Source organism: Myotis davidii, unplaced genomic scaffold (genome assembly GCF_000327345.1).
Source record: "Myotis davidii unplaced genomic scaffold, ASM32734v1 scaffold827, whole genome shotgun sequence".
NCBI lineage: Eukaryota > Metazoa > Chordata > Mammalia > Chiroptera > Vespertilionidae > Myotis > Myotis davidii.
The window spans coordinates 1,793,433-1,812,549 of record NW_006297815.1 but is presented as its reverse complement, the minus strand read 5'-3'; the positions used below and the strand labels follow the sequence as shown (position 1 = coordinate 1,812,549).

At 47.9% G+C, this 19,117-nt stretch overlaps 3 protein-coding genes across 3 annotated transcripts in view; 2 read left to right on the top strand and 1 right to left on the bottom strand.

Annotated features, from left to right (window-relative positions):
- The window catches only part of SNX21 (sorting nexin family member 21), a gene marked incomplete at its 5' end in the record, with an annotated part of 6,043 nt that extends 1,577 nt beyond the window's left edge, over positions 1-4,466 (top strand). The window contains one exon of the mRNA XM_015570334.1: positions 2,358-4,466. Within this exon, the coding sequence (XP_015425820.1) occupies positions 2,358-3,032 (675 nt within the window). The remainder of the gene's footprint in view (positions 1-2,357) is intronic.
- On the bottom strand, positions 3,456-11,165 carry ACOT8 (acyl-CoA thioesterase 8). Its single transcript, XM_006773547.2, has 6 exons — positions 10,953-11,165; positions 9,556-9,692; positions 7,992-8,217; positions 5,993-6,150; positions 5,350-5,544; positions 3,456-3,701 (listed from the first exon to the last, which is right to left on the bottom strand). Exons 1-6 carry the CDS (start codon positions 11,069-11,071, stop codon positions 3,583-3,585), a joined length of 954 nt encoding a protein of 317 aa, XP_006773610.1. The 5' UTR covers positions 11,072-11,165; the 3' UTR covers positions 3,456-3,582.
- A 144-nt stretch (positions 11,166-11,309) lies between these two features.
- The window catches only part of ZSWIM3 (zinc finger, SWIM-type containing 3), a 17,421-nt gene continuing 9,613 nt past the window's right edge, over positions 11,310-19,117 (top strand). Inside the window, exon 1 of the mRNA XM_015570381.1 lies at positions 11,310-11,699. Within this exon, the coding sequence (XP_015425867.1) occupies positions 11,545-11,699 (155 nt within the window). The 5' untranslated portion in view covers positions 11,310-11,544. The remainder of the gene's footprint in view (positions 11,700-19,117) is intronic.

The window sequence follows — 19,117 nt, the reverse complement described above, 5'->3', positions numbered from 1 at the left end:
AGGAAGGGGCCTGGAGCCCTGTCCCACATCTGGACCTCTCCACCCCTCCCTGCTGCTACTAGTAAACAAGGGCCACACCCACGGGGTGACTGCCTCGATTTGAGCAGGGATTGATAATCAAGTCTTAAGTGGCAAAAGTCCTGGCCAGGCATCATGCATAGAAGGGGACCCCAAGAATCAATTATCAAGGAGCAGCTGCGAAACAAGGCAGTATGGGGGTGACTCTGGGAGCAGGATGGCCAAGTATGCCCTGGCCAGTGTCTGGGGAAACAAATCACCTCCTTTGTGCAGAGGGGACCCTAAATTCTGATTGAACTTCTCTTCGGGGGGTTAGAGCACAGGCTTTGGAGTTAGGTCAGCCTGGTTTTAAATCCCAGCTGGGCCATTTCCCAGCTGTGTGGCTTAGGGGATGTCTTTTTATGTTTTATTTTTTAAAATATATTTGTATTTATTTCAGAGAGCAAGGGAGAGGGAGAGACAGAAACATCAATGATGAGAATCACTGATCAGCTGCCTCCTACACGTTCTCAACCAGGGATTGAGCCCGAAACTTGGGCATGTGCCCCAACCAGGAATCAAACTGTGACCTCCTGGTTTGTAGGTCCATGCACAACACAGATGGGATAATGGATATAAAATGATTTGGTGCCAAAAAATAAAAATCAAAGCCAAAGGAACATAAGGGATTTATAGACCAGTTCTTACTGAAGAGTGTTCTACAGAAAATGGGTTTCCTTCCCTAGCCGTTGGCTCAGTGGATAGAACAGGCTGAAGGGTCCCAGGTTCCATTCTGGTCAAGGGCACGTACCTCGGTTGCAGGCTCCACATCCCTGGACCTGGTTTCTCTCTCTCCATCTCTCCCCCACCCTCCCACTATCTCTAAAAATCAATGGAAAAATATCCTCGGGTAACGATTAACAAAAAAGAAAACAAGTTTCCTGGAATGTTAATAACTATTCCTTAAAAGAAAGATTTTGCAGTCATTATGTTTTGGGAATGCAGAGTTGAAGAGTAAAATAAAATTTCTTTACTGTTTGACTTTTTAATCCTTAATATTAAAGTATACTGTGAATCTCTGAGAAAAGGATAGAACAGGCAAACCTAATTGACCAGAGGTGGCTATAATACTGGTAGTTTCACAGAACAAATTCGAGAAAAACATCTGGGTTTGTTGTTAGTATGCCTTTAACATACTAAAGGAGGTTCCCTAATCCCCTTTTAAACCTGTTGGCTTAGCATTCTTATAGATTAATCCATGTTTGGGTTCTCAGACCTGGGGGAAGTCTCATGGTGATCTTCAGTGTTCTTCCCCAAACCTCGATTCCAGTACCACCTTCACAATTCTTGTCCCATCTGAATGCTGCTTGTACCAGTCTCTGTTTAACATTTTTATTTAAAGAAATCTTTTTCTTAAGTAAGTTTAAAAGACAACTTTATAGCATACTGTATGTGGAAAGCTTCACTTGCCATAAAGAGAAGATACCCGTAAAAATAAAAGCAGTGAAAAAGTTGTTAAGCCCTGCCTGGATGCTGTTGCCGGAAGGCCCTAACCCAAGATCCATTTCCTGGTTCTTTTCTGAAAATGGAGCTGAGACATGTGAAAGTGCTCAATTTGCAGTCAGAAAGAGTCAAAGAGGCCTAGGGGGAATCACCTCCTGCCTGTGATTCAGCGTTATTTACTCCAGCACATTCCTCCAAAAAACCTCAGGACTAACATGTGTACACATCCCACACCTGAGTAAACACTGACCTGGGCCAACACGTCATTCACCAGGGAAGGAACTGACGGGAGGGGGCCTGCCTTTGCTGATGTCACTCACAGTGAGGAGTAGCTGGCCTGGGTTAGAATGTGAGTCTGAGCCCAGTGTACTTTTCACGTGGTCATTCCTGGGGTGTCTGAAGACCTGTCTTCCAGGTCTGGGTTGGAATAACCTGGCTAGGGATGTGGGAGCTCTGTGTCAAGAGTAGAACAAAGCTCCTAAACGTTGGCTCAGAGGCTGATTGGCCTGGGTTTCCATGAACCCCTGGTTTTCTGGAGGGGCTCTCAGAAGAGCTAACTGCCCTAATGGGAAGGGAGTACTTTCTGGAAGGGGCAAAAGGGCAGCAGCTCCAGGCACTGAAGTTCATCTTTGTCTTTCTCTCCCCGTGCTGCCTTGGGCCTGGGTCATTTCAGACGAGACTCAGGTAAGATGGACTGGGCTCCCTAGCTGCTGCCCCAGCAGCTCCCACCTTCCTGGGCCCAGTCTTAGGGGAAAAGGGAAGGGGGTGGGGGGGCAACAGAGCTGGAAGTGTGGGTATGGGGAAGGAAGGGGCCCCTGGACAATTTGCACCTACCCTGACCCCCACCCTCCCTGCAGCTCTACACCCTCGCCGTGATGGGGCCAGGGCCACCAGATCACCAGCCAGCCCACATCTCTCGCCGTTACTCAGACTTTGAGAGGTTGCACCGAAACCTGCAGCGGCAGTTCCGGGGCCCCATGGCTGCCATCTCCTTTCCCCGTAAGCGCCTGCGCCGGAATTTCACTGCAGAGACCATTGCCCGCCGCAGCCGGGCCTTTGAGCAGTTTTTGAGCCACCTGCAGGCAGTCCCCGAGCTGCGCCATGCCCCAGACCTACAGGACTTCTTCGTGCTGCCGGAGCTGCGGAGGGCACAGAGTCTCACCTGCACTGGCCTCTACCGTGAGGCTCTGGCGTTCTGGGCCAATGCCTGGCAGCTTCAGGCCCAGCTGGGCACCCTCTCCAGCCCAGATCGCCCTCTGCTGACCCTGGCTGGGCTGGCTGTGTGCCACCAGGAGATGGAGGACCCTGGGGAGGCCCGGGCATGCTGTGAGAGGGCCCTTCAGCTGCTGGAGGACAAGAGTCCCCATCCTTTGTTAGCACCCTTTCTGGAGGCCCATGTCCGGCTCTCCTGGCGCCTGGGCCTGGATAAACGCCAGTCAGAGGCGCGGCTCCAGGTCCTGCAGGAGGCAGGCCTGACCCCCACGCCACCCCCCAGTCTCAAAGAATTGCTCATCAAGGAGGTACTGGACTAATCTTGCCTAGACTTAAGGTTACCCTGGGGAGAGGCACTGCCCCAGGATGCAGCGGTGGGGGACCGATGAGGGATGAGGACCTGAACAGCAGCTGGGAGGCTGTAGGGGGTGTTGGGAACCCCTAGGAGTAACACAAAGAATTTGTAGCAGACTGAGGAAATGTGGCTCTTCTGTTGGGCTGGGCCCAGGAAAAGCTTTGGCTGGGGATGTCTGGGACCTGGGATGGTGCAGGGAGGAAGTCTGATGCACTCTCTTCAGCAAATGCACGGCTGGGGGCTGTGCCCCAGGCCAGGGTCAGTGTTCCCTTTTCCTTGGGCCTCCAAGTCAGTGAAGGAGACGAGTAAGGGCCAGGACTCGGGAGTCTTGGAGTTGATGGCTGGCGGGAGGGCTGCAGTTCTGGCCCAGGGAAGAAAGGCCAGCAGGTCCAGTGGTAGCAGCCTCTTTATTGGGTGAGGGACAAAGCCCAGCCCTCAACTGTAATTCCTGCCTCGCCTCAGGAGTTGGGGGAGAAGGGAGATCCTTGAAGCCCAGGCCAAGCTGGTACCTCTGGCTACAGCTTGCTCTCTGTGACCGGGGGCTTCACTCGGATCACGCCCTCCTGGGCACAGGATACAGCCAGCACCCCGTCCCGACGCCACAGCTGCCCACGGACCAGCCCCCGGGAGCCACCTGTGGGTGAGAAGGGTAAGAACAGCCTTCTCTCTCCTTTAGCACAGCCAAGCAGGCTTCTTAAGAAGGGTGCAGTCCAGGTTGGGCTGCCCCAGACAAGGGCACACTGCGTACTGTGCCCCTTTATGAGCCTAACGTGTTCAGTCATGGGGTAGCCATGGGAACCCCCACAGAACAGTTTAAAAGCACTTTATATGTCCTCGGGCTTCCTCACAACCACAGAGTGGGAGTTCTGAGAACAGTCTCCATCAGTAGCGTGGCTAAGCAGATCTACCGGCCTCTGGCCACTTGTGTTAGGAAACCCATCAGTTCTCTTTATAATAAATCAAACCTGTCCCTCCAGGCTGGTATTATATGAAAAGTACCCCAACCCCGAGGGGACAAAGGAGCTCAAGGGAGAGGACCTCTGGCCACCCCTTCCTCGCACCTGCAGATTTCCTCTCCCTTGTCAGCCTCGGGCCTGAGTTGGTGCCGGTCCCTTCCATGTAGTACAGCTCACTTAGTCCTCACAACAGCCAAGTGAAGAAGGGTTTGTCCCCTTTCCTAGATGATGAGCTTAAAATTCAGAGAGGCGCAGGAACTTGGCCATAAGAATCAGGCCAAAACCAAGTATCCTAACTTCAAGGTTGTTGATCCTGTACTGTGATGCTATTGGTACTTTTTGTTTGTTGGTTAGTTTGCTTGTTTTGTTTATTTTTGATGCTATTGGTACTTAAGAGTCCTCCTTCCCTGAGTATAAAGAGCCCCTTAAGTTTTGTCTCTGTTTTACAAAACAGTTTTCATTTGAAAAGTACTTCTTTGGAAAGGAATCCAGGGCCCTGGCAGCAGACATTGATGAACGAGCCTGGGATTCTCTATGTCTCTGATGAGGAGTGTCCCAGCAGAGGTTCCTTCAGAAACCGTACAGTGCCCTGAGCCCACCAGGGTAATCGGCAGAATCACTTAGGGAGCTTCTTAAAAATATAGTTTCCTGGACCACTTCTAAGACCTGCAGAGTCAGAATCTTAGAATCTGAAAATCAATTTTTAAAAAGCTCCCTGAAGTGGCCACCAGGTTTGGCTACTCCTCTAATACAACTCTGTTTATTTAAATGAGGAAACTGCCCTGACCGGTTTGGCTCAGTGGATAGAGCGTCGACCTGCAGACTCAAGGGTCCCAGGTTCGATTTTGGTCAAGGGCATGTACCTTGGTTGCGGGCACATCCCCAGTAGGGAGTGTGCAGGAGGCAGCTGATTGATGTTTCTCTCTCATCGATGTTTCTGACTCTCTATTCCTCTCTGTAAAAAATCAATAAAATATATTTTTTAAAAAATAAATAAATGGGGAAACTGAGGCTCGGGGAGGAGATAGGACTTGTCCAAGATCAGACAGAGATTCTGAAGTGATTCTGGGACTAGAACTGGGATCTCTGAGATAAAGTAGACCATATTCCCAGCAGTTACAGAAATTAAGAGCTGATTATGTGTCCCGTCCACCAGCCTCACCCTGTTATTTTGAAGATAAGGATGCCAAAGCCTAGGGGGGGCAGGAGAGAAAGTGACTTGTGCAGTGCCCCATAGAATGTGGGTGGGGAACAGCATGACCCAAGAAAGCAGGCTCCCTGCCACCCCAAGGCCAGTGCCCTTGTCCCCTGTGGCCCCACACTCACCAGCCCAGGGGCTCTCACACTCATAGAGCATCCAGTGGTCAGCTCGGAAGGGGGCGTGGAACCACATGGAGTGGTCCAAAGAGACCATGAAGTGCACCTTATGCTGACACTGGTGGGGCAGCAGTGCTGTGCTCAGGAAGGCATAGTCCGAGATATAGGCAGCCACGCAGCAGTGCATCTTGATGTCGCCCTCCCCTGCAATAGGTCCCGGTCCCATCAGCCCTGGGCTCCTGGCCTCTACAGCTCAGGACCTGCAGGGAGGTGGGGGAGACAGGGGCTGCCGTGCACAGCTATGCAGACTGTTCACTGCACGAGGGCACCTGGCCCAAGGTGTATGTGATGGGGGAGAGGGAGGCAGGGATGGAGCCCTCACTCCCCAAATCTCCCACACAGGCACCTTAAGATTAACAGTGTGCCTGCCTTCCCCAGAAAGGGCCTACATTAGGATTACAGTCACCTCCCATTCTCCCCATGCAAAGGCCTAGTAGGGCCCCGGTGAGAAGATGAGCCAAATTCCCCATCATGGGGATGAGGAAATAGGCCCAGAGAGGCAAAGTAACATGCCCAGGACCACACGGAGCAAATAATATGCAGGCCTAAACCCCTGGAGAGTGTTCTCTTCCAGTCCAGGAGGTCCTCTTACCAATATAGCCCTTGGCTCGCACCCAGAACATCTGTTTGGGCTCCATGTTCTGCAGCTGGCTCAGGCTGGATGGGTTTACTAGCTTGATCTCAATGGGCACATCCTGGGCAGCAATCCGGTTCAGGCCCACTCGGTACTTCTCTTGGAGGTTAGGGTCCCTGAAAGTAAAGGGTTGAGGGACCCAAAGAGAGGGGAAGCGTATCTTCGGAACTGTTTATTCCGACTCCCCTCCTTTCTCCAGGAGTCCAGACTTAGCCTGAAAGTCTCCCTCTCCTCTGGCAGGCAGGAGCGTCAACTATTTGAAGCCATTCTTTGCCTCTTATGAGCTAGGGGCCTTCTGCACGTTAGTCATCTCTCTGAGCCTATTTTCCCGTCTGCAAAATGTGGATAATGACAGTAACCTACCTGATAAACATCGTGGAGAAGACAAGATAATGCATGTAGTCATGAGGCGCAGCCCAATATGCACCGTTCTAAGCATTTCACCCACATTAACCCATTCCTCACAACAACCATGTGAGACAGCTGCAATGGTCACACACACACACCCCCCCCCTCCCGATGACATGAAATAAGCACAGAGTCCAAGTAGCTTGCTGAGGAAGTAAAGGCAGGCTTTGGGCCCAGGCAGCCTGACTTGGGTCATACTCTTAACCACTTCACTATTCCAAACACTTGGCAACCAGGCTGCCCAACTGGGACTGAGTTATCTAACCCTAAGCAATTGGGAACACTGTGTCCATGGGGAAAAGAGCCATTTCCAAGGAAGCCCCTTCACCCAGTAACAGCCACCCTAGTGCACACCAGGATTTCCATTTTCAGCCCTATCCTCTCAAACACTGTCCATAGAACCTTCAGGGATGATGGAATGTTCTGTATTTGCACTGTCCACGGCAGTAGCCACTAGCCACATGTGGCTACTGAGTGCTTGCAATGTGGTTAGTGTGGTTAATAGCAAGGAACAGAACTATTAATTCTACCTAATGTTAATTAATTTAATCCTGTGTAGCTAATGGCTTTCTTACTGGGCAACATAGCTCTAGATTTAGGGACCTTTAAGAACATTACAGCAAACATTTTTAAGCTCCGACCGTAAACCAGGCTCCAAGCTTATTCCTCTCAGTCAACTGTATAACTACAATTTACTGAACACTTAAGTGCCTTATTTTATAATTGAGGGCACAGGCTCAGAGTGGAAAGCAACTTCCCCAAACTCACACAGCTAGCAGAGACAGTCTAGATTTGAACCTAGACCTTTCCCAGGTTCAAACTCACATCTGCCCCATCACACCCTGCTGCCTCCCCTGCCAGCAAAGACCGAGGCACTCTCCCTCATACAGCTAAGAGGTAGGCAGGGCAGAAACATACATTTTTCAGATGAAGAAGCAGGGCTTTGAGAGGCTGGGGAGTTGGGCAGAGTCCCAGAGCAAATGGGCACTAACAGAACACAGCCCTGGCCAGAATCCATGTGTCTGTCCTGTCAGAGGCCAGAGCTCTTTCTCTTGCCCTGGCATTTCCCCGACTTTATCAACTGTGCCCTAAGTAAGAAATATATTTTACCAGGTGACATTTAAAATATTTCACACACACTAAGGCAAAGGCAGCAGGAACCCTCACCCTGCCAGGCATTACCTCCTAGGCTGCCGGATCATGTGACCTTGAAGGGGCAGTCACTCAGGGACGAGAGAGGTGAGTATTTGCCAAGTAGTTAAAGTAGTTCAAAAAAAAAAAAAAGAAGTAGTCCAATATTTTAACAACCAGTAAATCTACTGTACCTGAATTGGCTGAATCATAAGCCCGCATTTTACATCCTGACCCACACACAACTGAAACTAACCTATCACAAAGGGATTCTTACCTTTACTATACACAATACATTCCAATATCATCTTTCCTAGTCCATATTTTTAAATAGTCAAGACGCACTGAAGGATTCCATGACCCATGAACAGGAAGCAACTGCAGTCTGAAAACTGTCCTGAGCCTCCCGGTCTCTCACCTTAAGTACTGGTCAATGAGGGTCTCGTAGTCAAGCAGCTCTTCCGGTGGGGGCACCGAGGGCATGGAGAACTGGTGCTGTAGGGGGCTGGGCTGGGTCTTCTGGAAGGAGGCCTGGCAGATGAAGATGGGCCTGCCATGCTGCACGGCCTTCACTGAGCGCACTGAGAAGCTCGCCCCTGTTCGCGTCCGCTCTACCTGGTACAAAACTGGCACCTTCGGGTCCCCTGTGGGGGACACAGGGACATGGTGAGGCTGAGTGAGCCCCACAGGCCCTGTCATCATCACCATGGCTGGACAGGCACCTCTGCTACTCATTCTCCATTCCTTTTCTGCGTGGTAGCTACTGACTGAGGCCTGCTAAGGTCCGTGTACTGCAGATACAGAGAGAACACCAGACCCTGTCATAAGGATGCTCCCAGTACAAGTGGAACTCTTCTTTCTCAACAGCGCAGAACAGAAGGGACATTGCCAGATACCCTGCATTCAAATCCTAGCTAATTAGCTGGGTGACCTTACCAAAGACACTTAACCTCTCTGAGCAGTTTACCCGTCTATAAAATGAGGATCATCATGGTGTTCATACCTCTCAGGATTTTTATAAGAATGAGATCATAACTGTAAAGTGGTTAGCATAATATCTGGGACACAGAAGGATTGCAATATCAAAAGGCTAGCACTTTGATGCTTGCAACCAAATTGAAGAAATAGAGGACACTTTTGGTCCCAATTGGCTTAAAGGTAAGAGATTACACACACACACACACACACACACACACACACACACACTATATTTTCTATTTGTAAAAGGAAGGGGAAAACCTCACTATTGTTTTCTTAATATGAATCACATATTGTTAAGTTCCATACATTCTTCTCAGCTGATGGGACTATGCAGAAGGCAGTGTGACTCTTAAAATTGGGGACATCTGCCTTAGGAGTGAGGGAAAGGGAGGGATAGCAAGTGAGATTTTTGTTTCTCAAAGGAGAGCCTGGGTTTTAAAAGATTACTTTCTTGCTCCTTTAAGCTGCAAGCAGCTGTTGAGATCATCTGGAGAAAACACACTTGTCCTGCCCTCATCCATTTTTCTGATGAGATGAGCAAACCAAGCCTCAGGGAGGGGTGTAACCTCGCTCAAGGTGGCATGATGGCTAATTAGTACTGAAACTAGACCCACTGTCTCTGGATTCCCAGGCTGGTGCTCTTCCTTCTCCAAGGCAAGGCGCCAACCTCCACAGTCCTAGCAGAGGTTACCGCACTGCTCAGGATTCCAGCATAGTATTACTAGAGGTTTGTAAACAATGAACAAAAGACCCACGGGGAGTAGTTAAGCCAGTGTTGTGTCTTTTGGGGCCAGATAACAAGCAGTTGTGAGGCCTAAGGCTCTTCTTGGCTCCACCCAGGCCTCGTTCCTCTCCAGGCTTCCCCGTGGGTGGAGATCAACTAGCTCCCTCCCCCACTGTCTCCTCCCAGTCCTCTCTCTCTTTTAAGTCAGCCCCCCAAGGCCAGGAAGAAGTGGCTGCTGGGCCTCCAGGGCTGGGTTGGGGGCAGGGGGGGTGCTTACCTGCCCGAACGAAATAGCAGTGCAGGGAATGCACTTGAATGTCGTCACTCACAGACTTGGCTGCAGCCACCAGGGCCTGCCCCACGATCTGACCCCCAAACAGCCGCTTGGTTGTGGGTATCCAGTAATGCCTTCCTCTATGGGGAGAAAGAGAAAGCAGGAAAGACTTTAAGGTTGGGCCAAAATCCTGTGGCAATCATTGAGCTTCTTGTGCATATCTATTGGAGTTTGGGATCCTTTTGAGAATATGGTAAAAGCCCTGGACCCTTTCCCCAAATATTCTTACATCATTCTACATGACAGCATACATCTTCAAGGCCTTGGGGATTGCCTAACTCTTCTGTGGACTTTAAGGAGCCAACCCCCATATTTTAGTAGAGAATAGGGATCAGAGAGGGAAGGTGACTTTAGCAAGGTCACCCAGGTAAACATTGCTAATCCTTAGCAGTAGCTGGGTCTTTTGACCCCAAGTCTAGTATGTCTTCACTGCCCATACCAGGGTAAGGCAGAAGCCTCTGACGGCCTTGGGACTACGATGAGCCCCAAGAGCTAGGGTGGACTGTATCAAGGCCTGCCACTTACACCCCTCAACGTTGACAACCCAAGAACTAGGTTTAGAGCTCAAAGGGCCCTCGGTCTTCAAGTGTAGTCCCTTCAGTGTGCAGATGAGAAAACTAGGGGCCCAGAGGTGAAAGGGGCTTGCCGAGTGCATGAACCTTATGGAGGCTGAAGGGTTCGGGTCTCTGGCTTTCCAAGGCCCAAACCAGGTAGGCATTTTTATATAGTGCATTGTAAATAGCCCTCCAGGAAGTTATTTGTAATTTCTTAAGGGGAAGAGAAGTTAACACCCTAAATAGCTCTCAAGAAGCCAATCGGAGCCTTGGAGGCTCAAACTGTAAAATCCCCAGCTGCAGTCAAGAATGTAAGGTGTATGGGGAAGGAAAATGGCTCAGGCCTCAAGATGAGTACGGAGCTACCACACCTCAAGTGGTGGTGGGGATGGGTTTTGTAAGAGGGAAAGGATAGTGAATATGCAAGGAGCTGAGGGTACGTTTTAAATCTGATTAGCCCTTGGACTAATCGCACCCCTTTTTAGACTGGTTCCCAGAGACATGGGAAGCTGCTGAGAAGGATATCTAAGGTCACCACTTTATTTGCCCAGAGGGCCATGGCCTCCTAGGGGTGGCGATGCGCAGACCCGGCGTGGAGAGGGAGTAAGCCCAGGCAGCGCGGGCAGCTGTCAGGAACAACTTCTCTCCCAATGAACGACAGAGCCTGCATCCCACGCAGAGCCCATCTTCTTCCAGGAGACTACGAGCAGAAGGCTACGGGGTGGTGCAGTCGAGATCAGCAGCATCTGTCCCAGTGCGGGGTGCGGGCCAGATGCGGCAGGCTACCTGAAGAGATCTTCGTCCAGCGGCTCGAGGTTGAGCACGCTGGTGACCAGGACGCTGCGAAGGTCCCCGGGGGGGTCGCCACCGCCCTGCCCATCCTCCGGGACCTGCGGGGACGACATGTCGATCACTTGCCGGAGACTCTGCGCTGAACCCGACGTTCGGAGACGAGCGCGGAACTCGCAGATTCCCGCAGCTCGCTCCAGTAACCGGAAGTCTGCAAACCCTGAGAATAAGGAATGCAAATTATGATTGGACAATGCTCCTGTCAGTCTGCGGGTGCGTGGCTATCTTTCTCTAGCTATTGGAGAAAATGAGTGCCAGTCTGAGAATTCCGTGTGTGATTGGAGGGGCGGATCCCAGGGCGTGATAAAGAGGGATTAGCGTCAGTTCCCCTCAGTCAGATAGCAAGGGCGACCCCAGCCTCTTTTACCGCCTCGGGCCTGGGGCTCCCGAGCTTCATAGCTGGCCACCAATTGGGGCCGAGCTCGAAGGCGTTCTGGTCCGACGGCAACCTGTAGACCCTCATAGTGTGACCTCTGACCCCTGGTATTGATCTTAGGGCCATTCCCTGGCGTGGGCTGAGGCGGCAGCCATGGAGCTGGGCAGCTGCTTCAAGACCTACGAGGATTTCAGGAAGTGCTTCAGCCTCTACAAAAAGGAGAACAGTTGCTCCTTCATTCTCAGGGACCGCGTCTCCGTCCGCTGCCACAACCTCAACCACGGCACCTCCATCCGTGAGGACATCCTGTAAGGGCGGGGTGGGGGCGGCGCAGGAGGGTGGGGAGGAGGCCCACTGCCACCTGGAGGGCGACCTGGAGGAGGGAGTGCAACTGGGCCCTTGTTTCTCTGCGCATTCAACAAGCAGTCATTAAGCACCTGCTGGATGCCGGGTGAAAGGAGAGCAAAACCTCCACAAACATTAGTTTTTGACCATCCCACTTCAGCGTCACTCACTCACCTACATTCACAGCTTTTATGGAATTCATAATCACTGCAATTTGTCCCATTTCCTGAGCACCTGCGGTATCCCAGACACAAAATATGGCCTTCACAAATGGATAAAAATGCCTTGGCGATCATTTCCTTCACCAGTCTCCTCTTTACAAAGCAGTAATGTGGTCGTTTGTCGGTTAGTTCTGCTCGTTCGTTGGTTCATTCATTCATTCGGTTTTGAAGTAGTTCTGGAGCTCCTGAGATGAACAGCCGTTTCGCAAACACTTTCAGTGTCGCATGGCAAGCAGCGTTCTCTGGTCTGTACATTCTTTCCCCCATGTACAGAGAATTATAGATAAATGTTATCTCGCATTTAGTAGATGAGAAAACAGGCTTAGAGGGTTGAAAACTCAAATGCATTCAGGGCTCAGGTGAAACAAGGCAGTGGAAGAAAGTTTACTTCTAATTTTACTATAAGAAAAAAGGATGATGAAATTAACAGCCAACACCAGGCCTTTGTGCTAGGGACAACAGAAGTGTGAATGCGCTAACATGGAGAGCAGGGCCTGTCTAATCAACTCTAGCTGATGGCTGCCGTGTGAAAATAAAGATCCATTATTGCCAGAATTTGGGGCAAGACAAGTCAAATCCAGGCTTTAGGTGAATTTTTCCACTTTTTACAAATTGAACATCAGAGTACATCTGAGGCCTCTGTGTTGAGCTGTTTGGCCAAAGTTCCCGTCTAGGGAGGCATGTTGTGTCGTTTCCCCTGCTCTGAAGCCCAGTGCTGTGCTGAGTAGATAACAAAGATGAATAAGGAGCCAGCCTGCCCTCAAAGAGCGTAAGGCGGGATAGCGCTGGGCTGTGTGGCTCCATTAGTTGAGCGTTGTCCTGTGCACTGAAAGGCTTGTCTATTTGATTCCTGGACGGTCACATTTCCAGGTTGCAAGTTCGGTGCATACAGGAGGCAGGGAGGCAGCCAATTGATGTTTCTTGTTCATGTTTCTCTCCCCTTCTCCCTTCCTCTCTAAATCACTAAAAACATATTTGAGGGGGAGCTTAAGATGGGATAGAGTTGGACTCTAGTAAACTTACTAGTATGTGATAAATGTTTAAAAGAGATGTACATGCCGAAACCAGTTTGGCTCAGTGGATAGAGCGTCAGCCTGTGGACTGAAAGGTCCCAGGTTCGATTCCGGGCAGGGGCCTGTACCTGGGTTGCAGGCACATCCCCAGTGGGAGATGTGCAGGAGGCAGCTGATCAGTGTTTCTCTCTCATTGAGGTTTCTATTTCTTTGCCTTCCTCTCTGTAAAAAATCACTAAAATATATTTTTAATTAAAAAAATAAAATAAAAAATAAAAGAGATGTATAGTCCAGCTGGCATGGCTCAGTGGTTGAGCATCACCCTATGAACCAGGAGTTCACGGTTCGATTCCCAGTCAGGGCATGTGCCCCAGTTGCCAGCTCGATCCCCAGTGTGGGGCATGCAGGAGGCAGCTGATCAGTCTTTCTCTCTCATTGATGTTTCTGACTATCTCTCTCCCTTCCTCTCTGTGAAGGATCAATAAAATATATTAAAAAAATAAAAAAGACTTGGAAGAGGAAAATAATAAGAGAACCTATAACAAAAATCACCCCCACCTTCAAAATCACCTGGTGTGAACCAGGGAAGTCTGAGTTTGGTATGGTTACAGCCAAGAAAAATGGGAATTGGCAGAAAAGGGGGCATGTTGGAGCAGGGAGTGGGGTAGGATTTCAAGAAACTAGTATCTATAAGAAAGCACCTAGGACCTAGGTGTTAGGACTGAAGATCAGGTCCAGCCTGTTTATTGCCAGAGCTCTTAACTGCCCTACTTAACCAATGGGTTGTAACAGGTTTTTAATCCCACTTGTTTATTATTTCATTCAACAAACTTCTAGTAAGAGGTAAAATGTTTGCCCGCAGGTGTTGAGCTGGGATACCATTTACCCATGGTGGTCTCTACCCGCTGAGTGGAATGAGCTAGTTTACGAGGAAGTGAATTAGTGAGCAGCCCTGGCCTCCAGCAGAGACAGGTCGGCTGTTTGTTGGGATGTTGTAAAGAATAGTCTTGTACGCTGTGTTGGGCTTGTTGAATGGTATATGGATGTGTGGAATGAACACTTCTCATGTGGAACTGCCAGGAGGGTGGAGGAAATGTGTTTAGGAGATAATTTAGCAGAATGCAACGTTTCTCGCAACCAAATACGCATATTACTAGTGGACAGGTGAGATTATTTTATAGTAACTATAATGTTAGTACCCAAACATAAAGATCCTATTAAATAAAGTGAGCTGATTTAAAGAAAACCATTTGAAAATAATAATGCAAATGTTATATGGGTGGCCATGGCAGATGTAAAAAGTGGTATGTGATTCCTGGAAGTTTAGGAAAAGCTGGCAAAATGATTAAAAGTGAGAGCTCTGCCCTGACTGGTTTGGCTCAGTGGATAGAGTGTCGGCCTGCGGACTGAAGGGTCCCAGGTTCGAGTCCAGTCAAGGGCATGTCCCTTGGTTACGGGCATATCCCCAGTAAGAGGTGTGCAGAGGGCAGCTGAATCGATGTTTCTAACTCTTTCTCCTTCGCCCTTCCTCTCTGTAAAAAATCAATAAAATATATATATATTTTTTAAAAAGTGAGAGCTCTGGAGTCCGAAAGACAGGCTTCACCCTGGGCAAGATTTTTTTAACCTTTGCCGCTTGGTGTATTCCTCTGTAAAATGAGGAGTGTATAGTGAAAATTAAGTAAGAAGATACATGTAGCCCAGCCGGTGTGGCTCAATGGTTGAGTGTCGACCCATGAACCAATAGGTCACGGGCAGCCATGTGCAGATTCAGTCAGGACACATGCCCGGGTTGAGGGCTCGATCCCCAGTAGGGGACATGCAGGAGACATCCGATCAATGTTTCTCTTTGATGTTTCTATCTCTCTATCCCTCTCTCTCTAAAAATAAATAAAAACATTAAAAAGAAGAAGAAAAGCTCTAGCTGGTTTGGCTCAATGAAGAGTGTCGACCTGTGGACTGAAGGGTCCCAGGTTCGATTCCGGTCAGGGCTTGGTCCCCTTTAGGAGGCAGCTGATCGAGCAATGATTCTCTCATCATTGATGCTTCTCTCCCTCTCCCTTCCTCTCTGCAATTTTATATAAATATAAATATATATATATATATATAGGAAAATACATGTAGTGGCTGAAACAGAGGCTAAGTAAACATTTGCCGAAGATGTAACTGTAGTACGTGATGGAAAGTGGTAGATATTTAAGAGAGCCAAAGAAATGTACTGTGGGCGTTACCACTAAATGACCGAAAGTCCCAGTGACTGGGTAGATTCTATAGTTTTATACGCAGATTCCCATCCCATCCCATATTTTTATACATGGCTGTTGTGGGGCTTTTTGTTGTCTTTTGGGGGATTGATATTCTTCAAACAATCCATGAAATATTCTGATATCTGTCTTCATTGCCCTTCAGTTTAATAGTACCCCCCCCCCCCTCTGTTTAAGGAAAGTTGGCTGATTCCTTTATTGTTCTGGGGGGAGGGGGAGCTCAGACTCTCTTGGTGGGGCAGCCCACCTCCTCTTCACCATCAGGGGGTTCTGGCTGCGCAGGATGGCGCTAGGCCGGATCCGCGGGCTTGTTCTGGATCCCGTGCTGAATGCTGTTCTGGCGGCCCCCACATTCCTGGCAATGGTGGTCCGCACGTCAGAGGCGGCCGGCCTTCGCTGGCCCGATCTCTGCTTCATGATGACCCCCTGTCTTAAGCGAGTCAGGCCGGTAGAGCGCAGGGAGTTAGTTGAGGGCCTTCATATTATTGGGTTCAGTTTTATACGTCTTCGTCTGGATCAGGAAGCTGGAGTGGTTCCGAATGACCATCCATTGCAGATGTGGAGGCAGCTCCTCTCGCTGCGGCGGAGGCGGGAGACTGAAATAGCAATGGCTACCTTTTTAAACTTCTTTTGGGATTCATTCCAAACACTCTGCGAAGACCTTAACAGGCATTGTTTTATTTATGAACTGTGAGCCCTGCTGGAGTCCAACTCTATCCCAGCCTTTGAACTGTGAGCCCTGTTGGCTGAGTTTTCATTTTCCATGTGTCCATAGTCACAAGGCTGCATAGGAAAGCAAAAATCATAACACAAAAATCTTGCTAATACACTGGCCACTTACAAAATGAGTCAGTGCTGACTCATTCCTTCCTGCTTATCCTCACCAGTCCCATCAACATCTTTGGTAGTCAATTTCTGGCCAATGAATAGTTGTGGTAAGCATTAGGGTGATACAATGCAAATAAAAATGATTGCCAACTTGAAATTACACATCACCCAAGAGCTGTAGGACTTGGTGAATCCTTACATCACCCTCAGCCTGATATCAGTTAACAAATGGAGAAGGGAAATTAAGCAAAGAAGATGATATTATAGGAACTTGAAAAGCAAGGAATTTACATAGCAAAAAATTAAGTAAGGTTTTTGGGAAACATGATAAAGCCCAGGAATATTTTGGTAAAACCAACCTTTACATATTGCAAATGTGAGACAGAAGGGGAAAATATACCATGAAAAAAAAAAAAAAACAGTTGATACTTAGTTTTTCAAAATATATTTTTATTGATTTGAGAGAGAGGAAAGGAAAAGGAGAGAGAAAGAGAGAGAGAGCAACATCAATCATTTGCCTCACACCCCTGACTGGGGATCAAACCTGGCTGAGCATGTGCCCCAGCCAGGAATCAAATCAGCAACCCTTCAACCCTCTAGTGCAAGGGACTACGCTCAACCAACACAGCCATACCTGCCAGGGTAACAGTTGACACTTCATTATTATTATTTTTAAACATATTTTTATTGATTTCAGAGAGGGAGGGAGAGAGAGAGAGAAACATCAATGATGAGAATCATTGATCAATTGCTTCCTGCCCGCCGCACACTGGGGAGTGAGCCCGCAACCCTGGCTTATGCCCTGACTGGCTTTTGTTGCTGTTTATTATTATTATTTGTAATGATTTCAGAGAGGGAGAGAGAGATAGAAAACAGAACATGACCTCCTGGCTCATAGGTCAGTGCTTAGCCACTGAGCCAGACAAGCCAAGCATCAGTTTAAACTTTCAGTTATTCTAAGAATTGCCATATAGCTGCCATTATCACTTATATCTTGTTAAATATATTAATTTTATAATTTTAGTCTCATTTTTTTAAATTTTGTTTTATTGCTTAAAGTATTACAAACAGTGTTACATATGTCTCCTTTTTTCTCTCTTGACCTTCCCCCGTCCTCCCCTACCCCCCAGTGTCTTATGTCCATTGGTTATGCTTATATGCATTTAGTCTCATTTTTTTAAATATATTTTATTGATTTTTTTTACAGAGAGGAATAGAGAGTTAGAAACATCCGTGAGAGAGAAACATGGACCAGCTGCCTCCCGCACACCCCCCACTGGGGTGCATCCAAGGCACATGCTCCCGACCGGAATCGAACCCGGGACCTCTCAGTCCGAAGGCCGACGCTCTATCCACTGAGCCAAACCGGCCAGGGTAGTCTCATTTTTTAAGATAAAATTCCGTTCAAATATTTTTTCCGACTACTTACTATGAAATGTTGTTTCTGAAGATGTTTTTGGCTTCAATTAACTGAAAACCATTTCAAAATACCTGACTTCTTGGAAGCCCAGAGGTGGCCCTTTGAAGGGGATTGTTTTCGTGGCCCAGGCTTTTTGCTTCATTCCACTCCGCCATCCGCAGGTCTCAGCTTTGCCTCAGAATGGCTTCCCATGTGGCACAGGTGCAGGAGTCACATCCAGAAGAAAAAGCCTTCCTTGGTGTCCTGCAGATTTCCTACCATGTTTCTTTGTCCAGAATTGGGCCAGTCTCCATTCCCATTTCTAATAAGATTACTTTAATCAGTTTAGACTAAGCCTGAAGCAGTTAGCTCTGTGGCAGTGGTTCTCAACCTTCTGGCCCTTTAAATACAGTTCCTCATGTTGTGACCCAACCATAAAATTATTTTCGTTGCTACTTCATAACTGTAATGTTGCTACCGTTATGAATCGTAATGTAAATATCTGATATGCAGGATGGTCTTAGGCGACCCCTGTGAAAGGTCGTTCGACCGCCAAAGGCAGTCGAGACCCATAGGTTGAGAACCGCTGCTCTATGGGAGAAGAGGACAAAGGGATGTTGGATGGCAACCAACAGATCCTGTCTCAGCCTTTTAAATGCATTCACTTTTACTGGTACTGATTATTCTTGGACTAGGTACTGATTATTTATAAACTAGAACTCTTATTAGTTTCATATTTGTAGATTAGGATTTGGAGGCTTAGAGGAAGTGAAGTGACTTATCTAAGTTCACACAATTAAGTGGTAAAGCTGGAATTTAAATTAGATCTTCTGACTGAGTCTTGTTCCTAACTCAAGATATATAATTATAGAGGAACAAGATGTGTAATTGTTCCTATACAATTATAAAAAATTGTATTCATTGCTCCAGTGCAGTTTACACACAACAAGGATACAAATCTTATATGAAATGAATCAGAAGTTTTAGTTAATCTGTTCTAGTTCCCATAGTCAAGGTGAGCACTATTCAGTAATAGTCAAATCTCGGTTTTGGAACATCTCCCATCTCAAACAATTTGATTCTTGACCAGGTTAACAGAAAAAATGTTTCGATTGTCAAACAGAACTTCAGTTCTCGACCAACAACCCTTTCATGCTGATACCTGTATGATCAGTCCCGTGTGTCTCTCAGGTGACAAATAAAGGAGAAAATTTGAGAGTATGAGTAAGTTTACTATTAAACCTCGCATTGCTAACATCTCAAGAAATTGTGCTGTGAATATTTTCATATTTGTTTTTTTTTTTGCTTTTGTTGCTGTTTATTATTGTGGTGTGTTTTTTTTTTTAAAGAAGAGTGTATTTTTTAAAATATATATTTTATTGAATTTTTAAGAGGAAGGGATAGGAAGAGAGAGAGAGACACATTGGTTGGTTGCTCTTGGCAGTTTGGCATCGGCGGTGAAATTTCTGGAAGCCTGGGTCTTCCCGTTTGTAGTTCAAAGGAGGAATAACTCAGTTGTCCCTGAGCGAGAGGACTGTATGGCCATAAGGGCTCGTGGCCAAGGAAGCTCAAAGGTTTCTGAAAGATGAACTGATTTGCATTTAAGAATGCCATGGTGTTGTTGTTTTCAACTTTTTCTGCAGTTTGAATGTGATA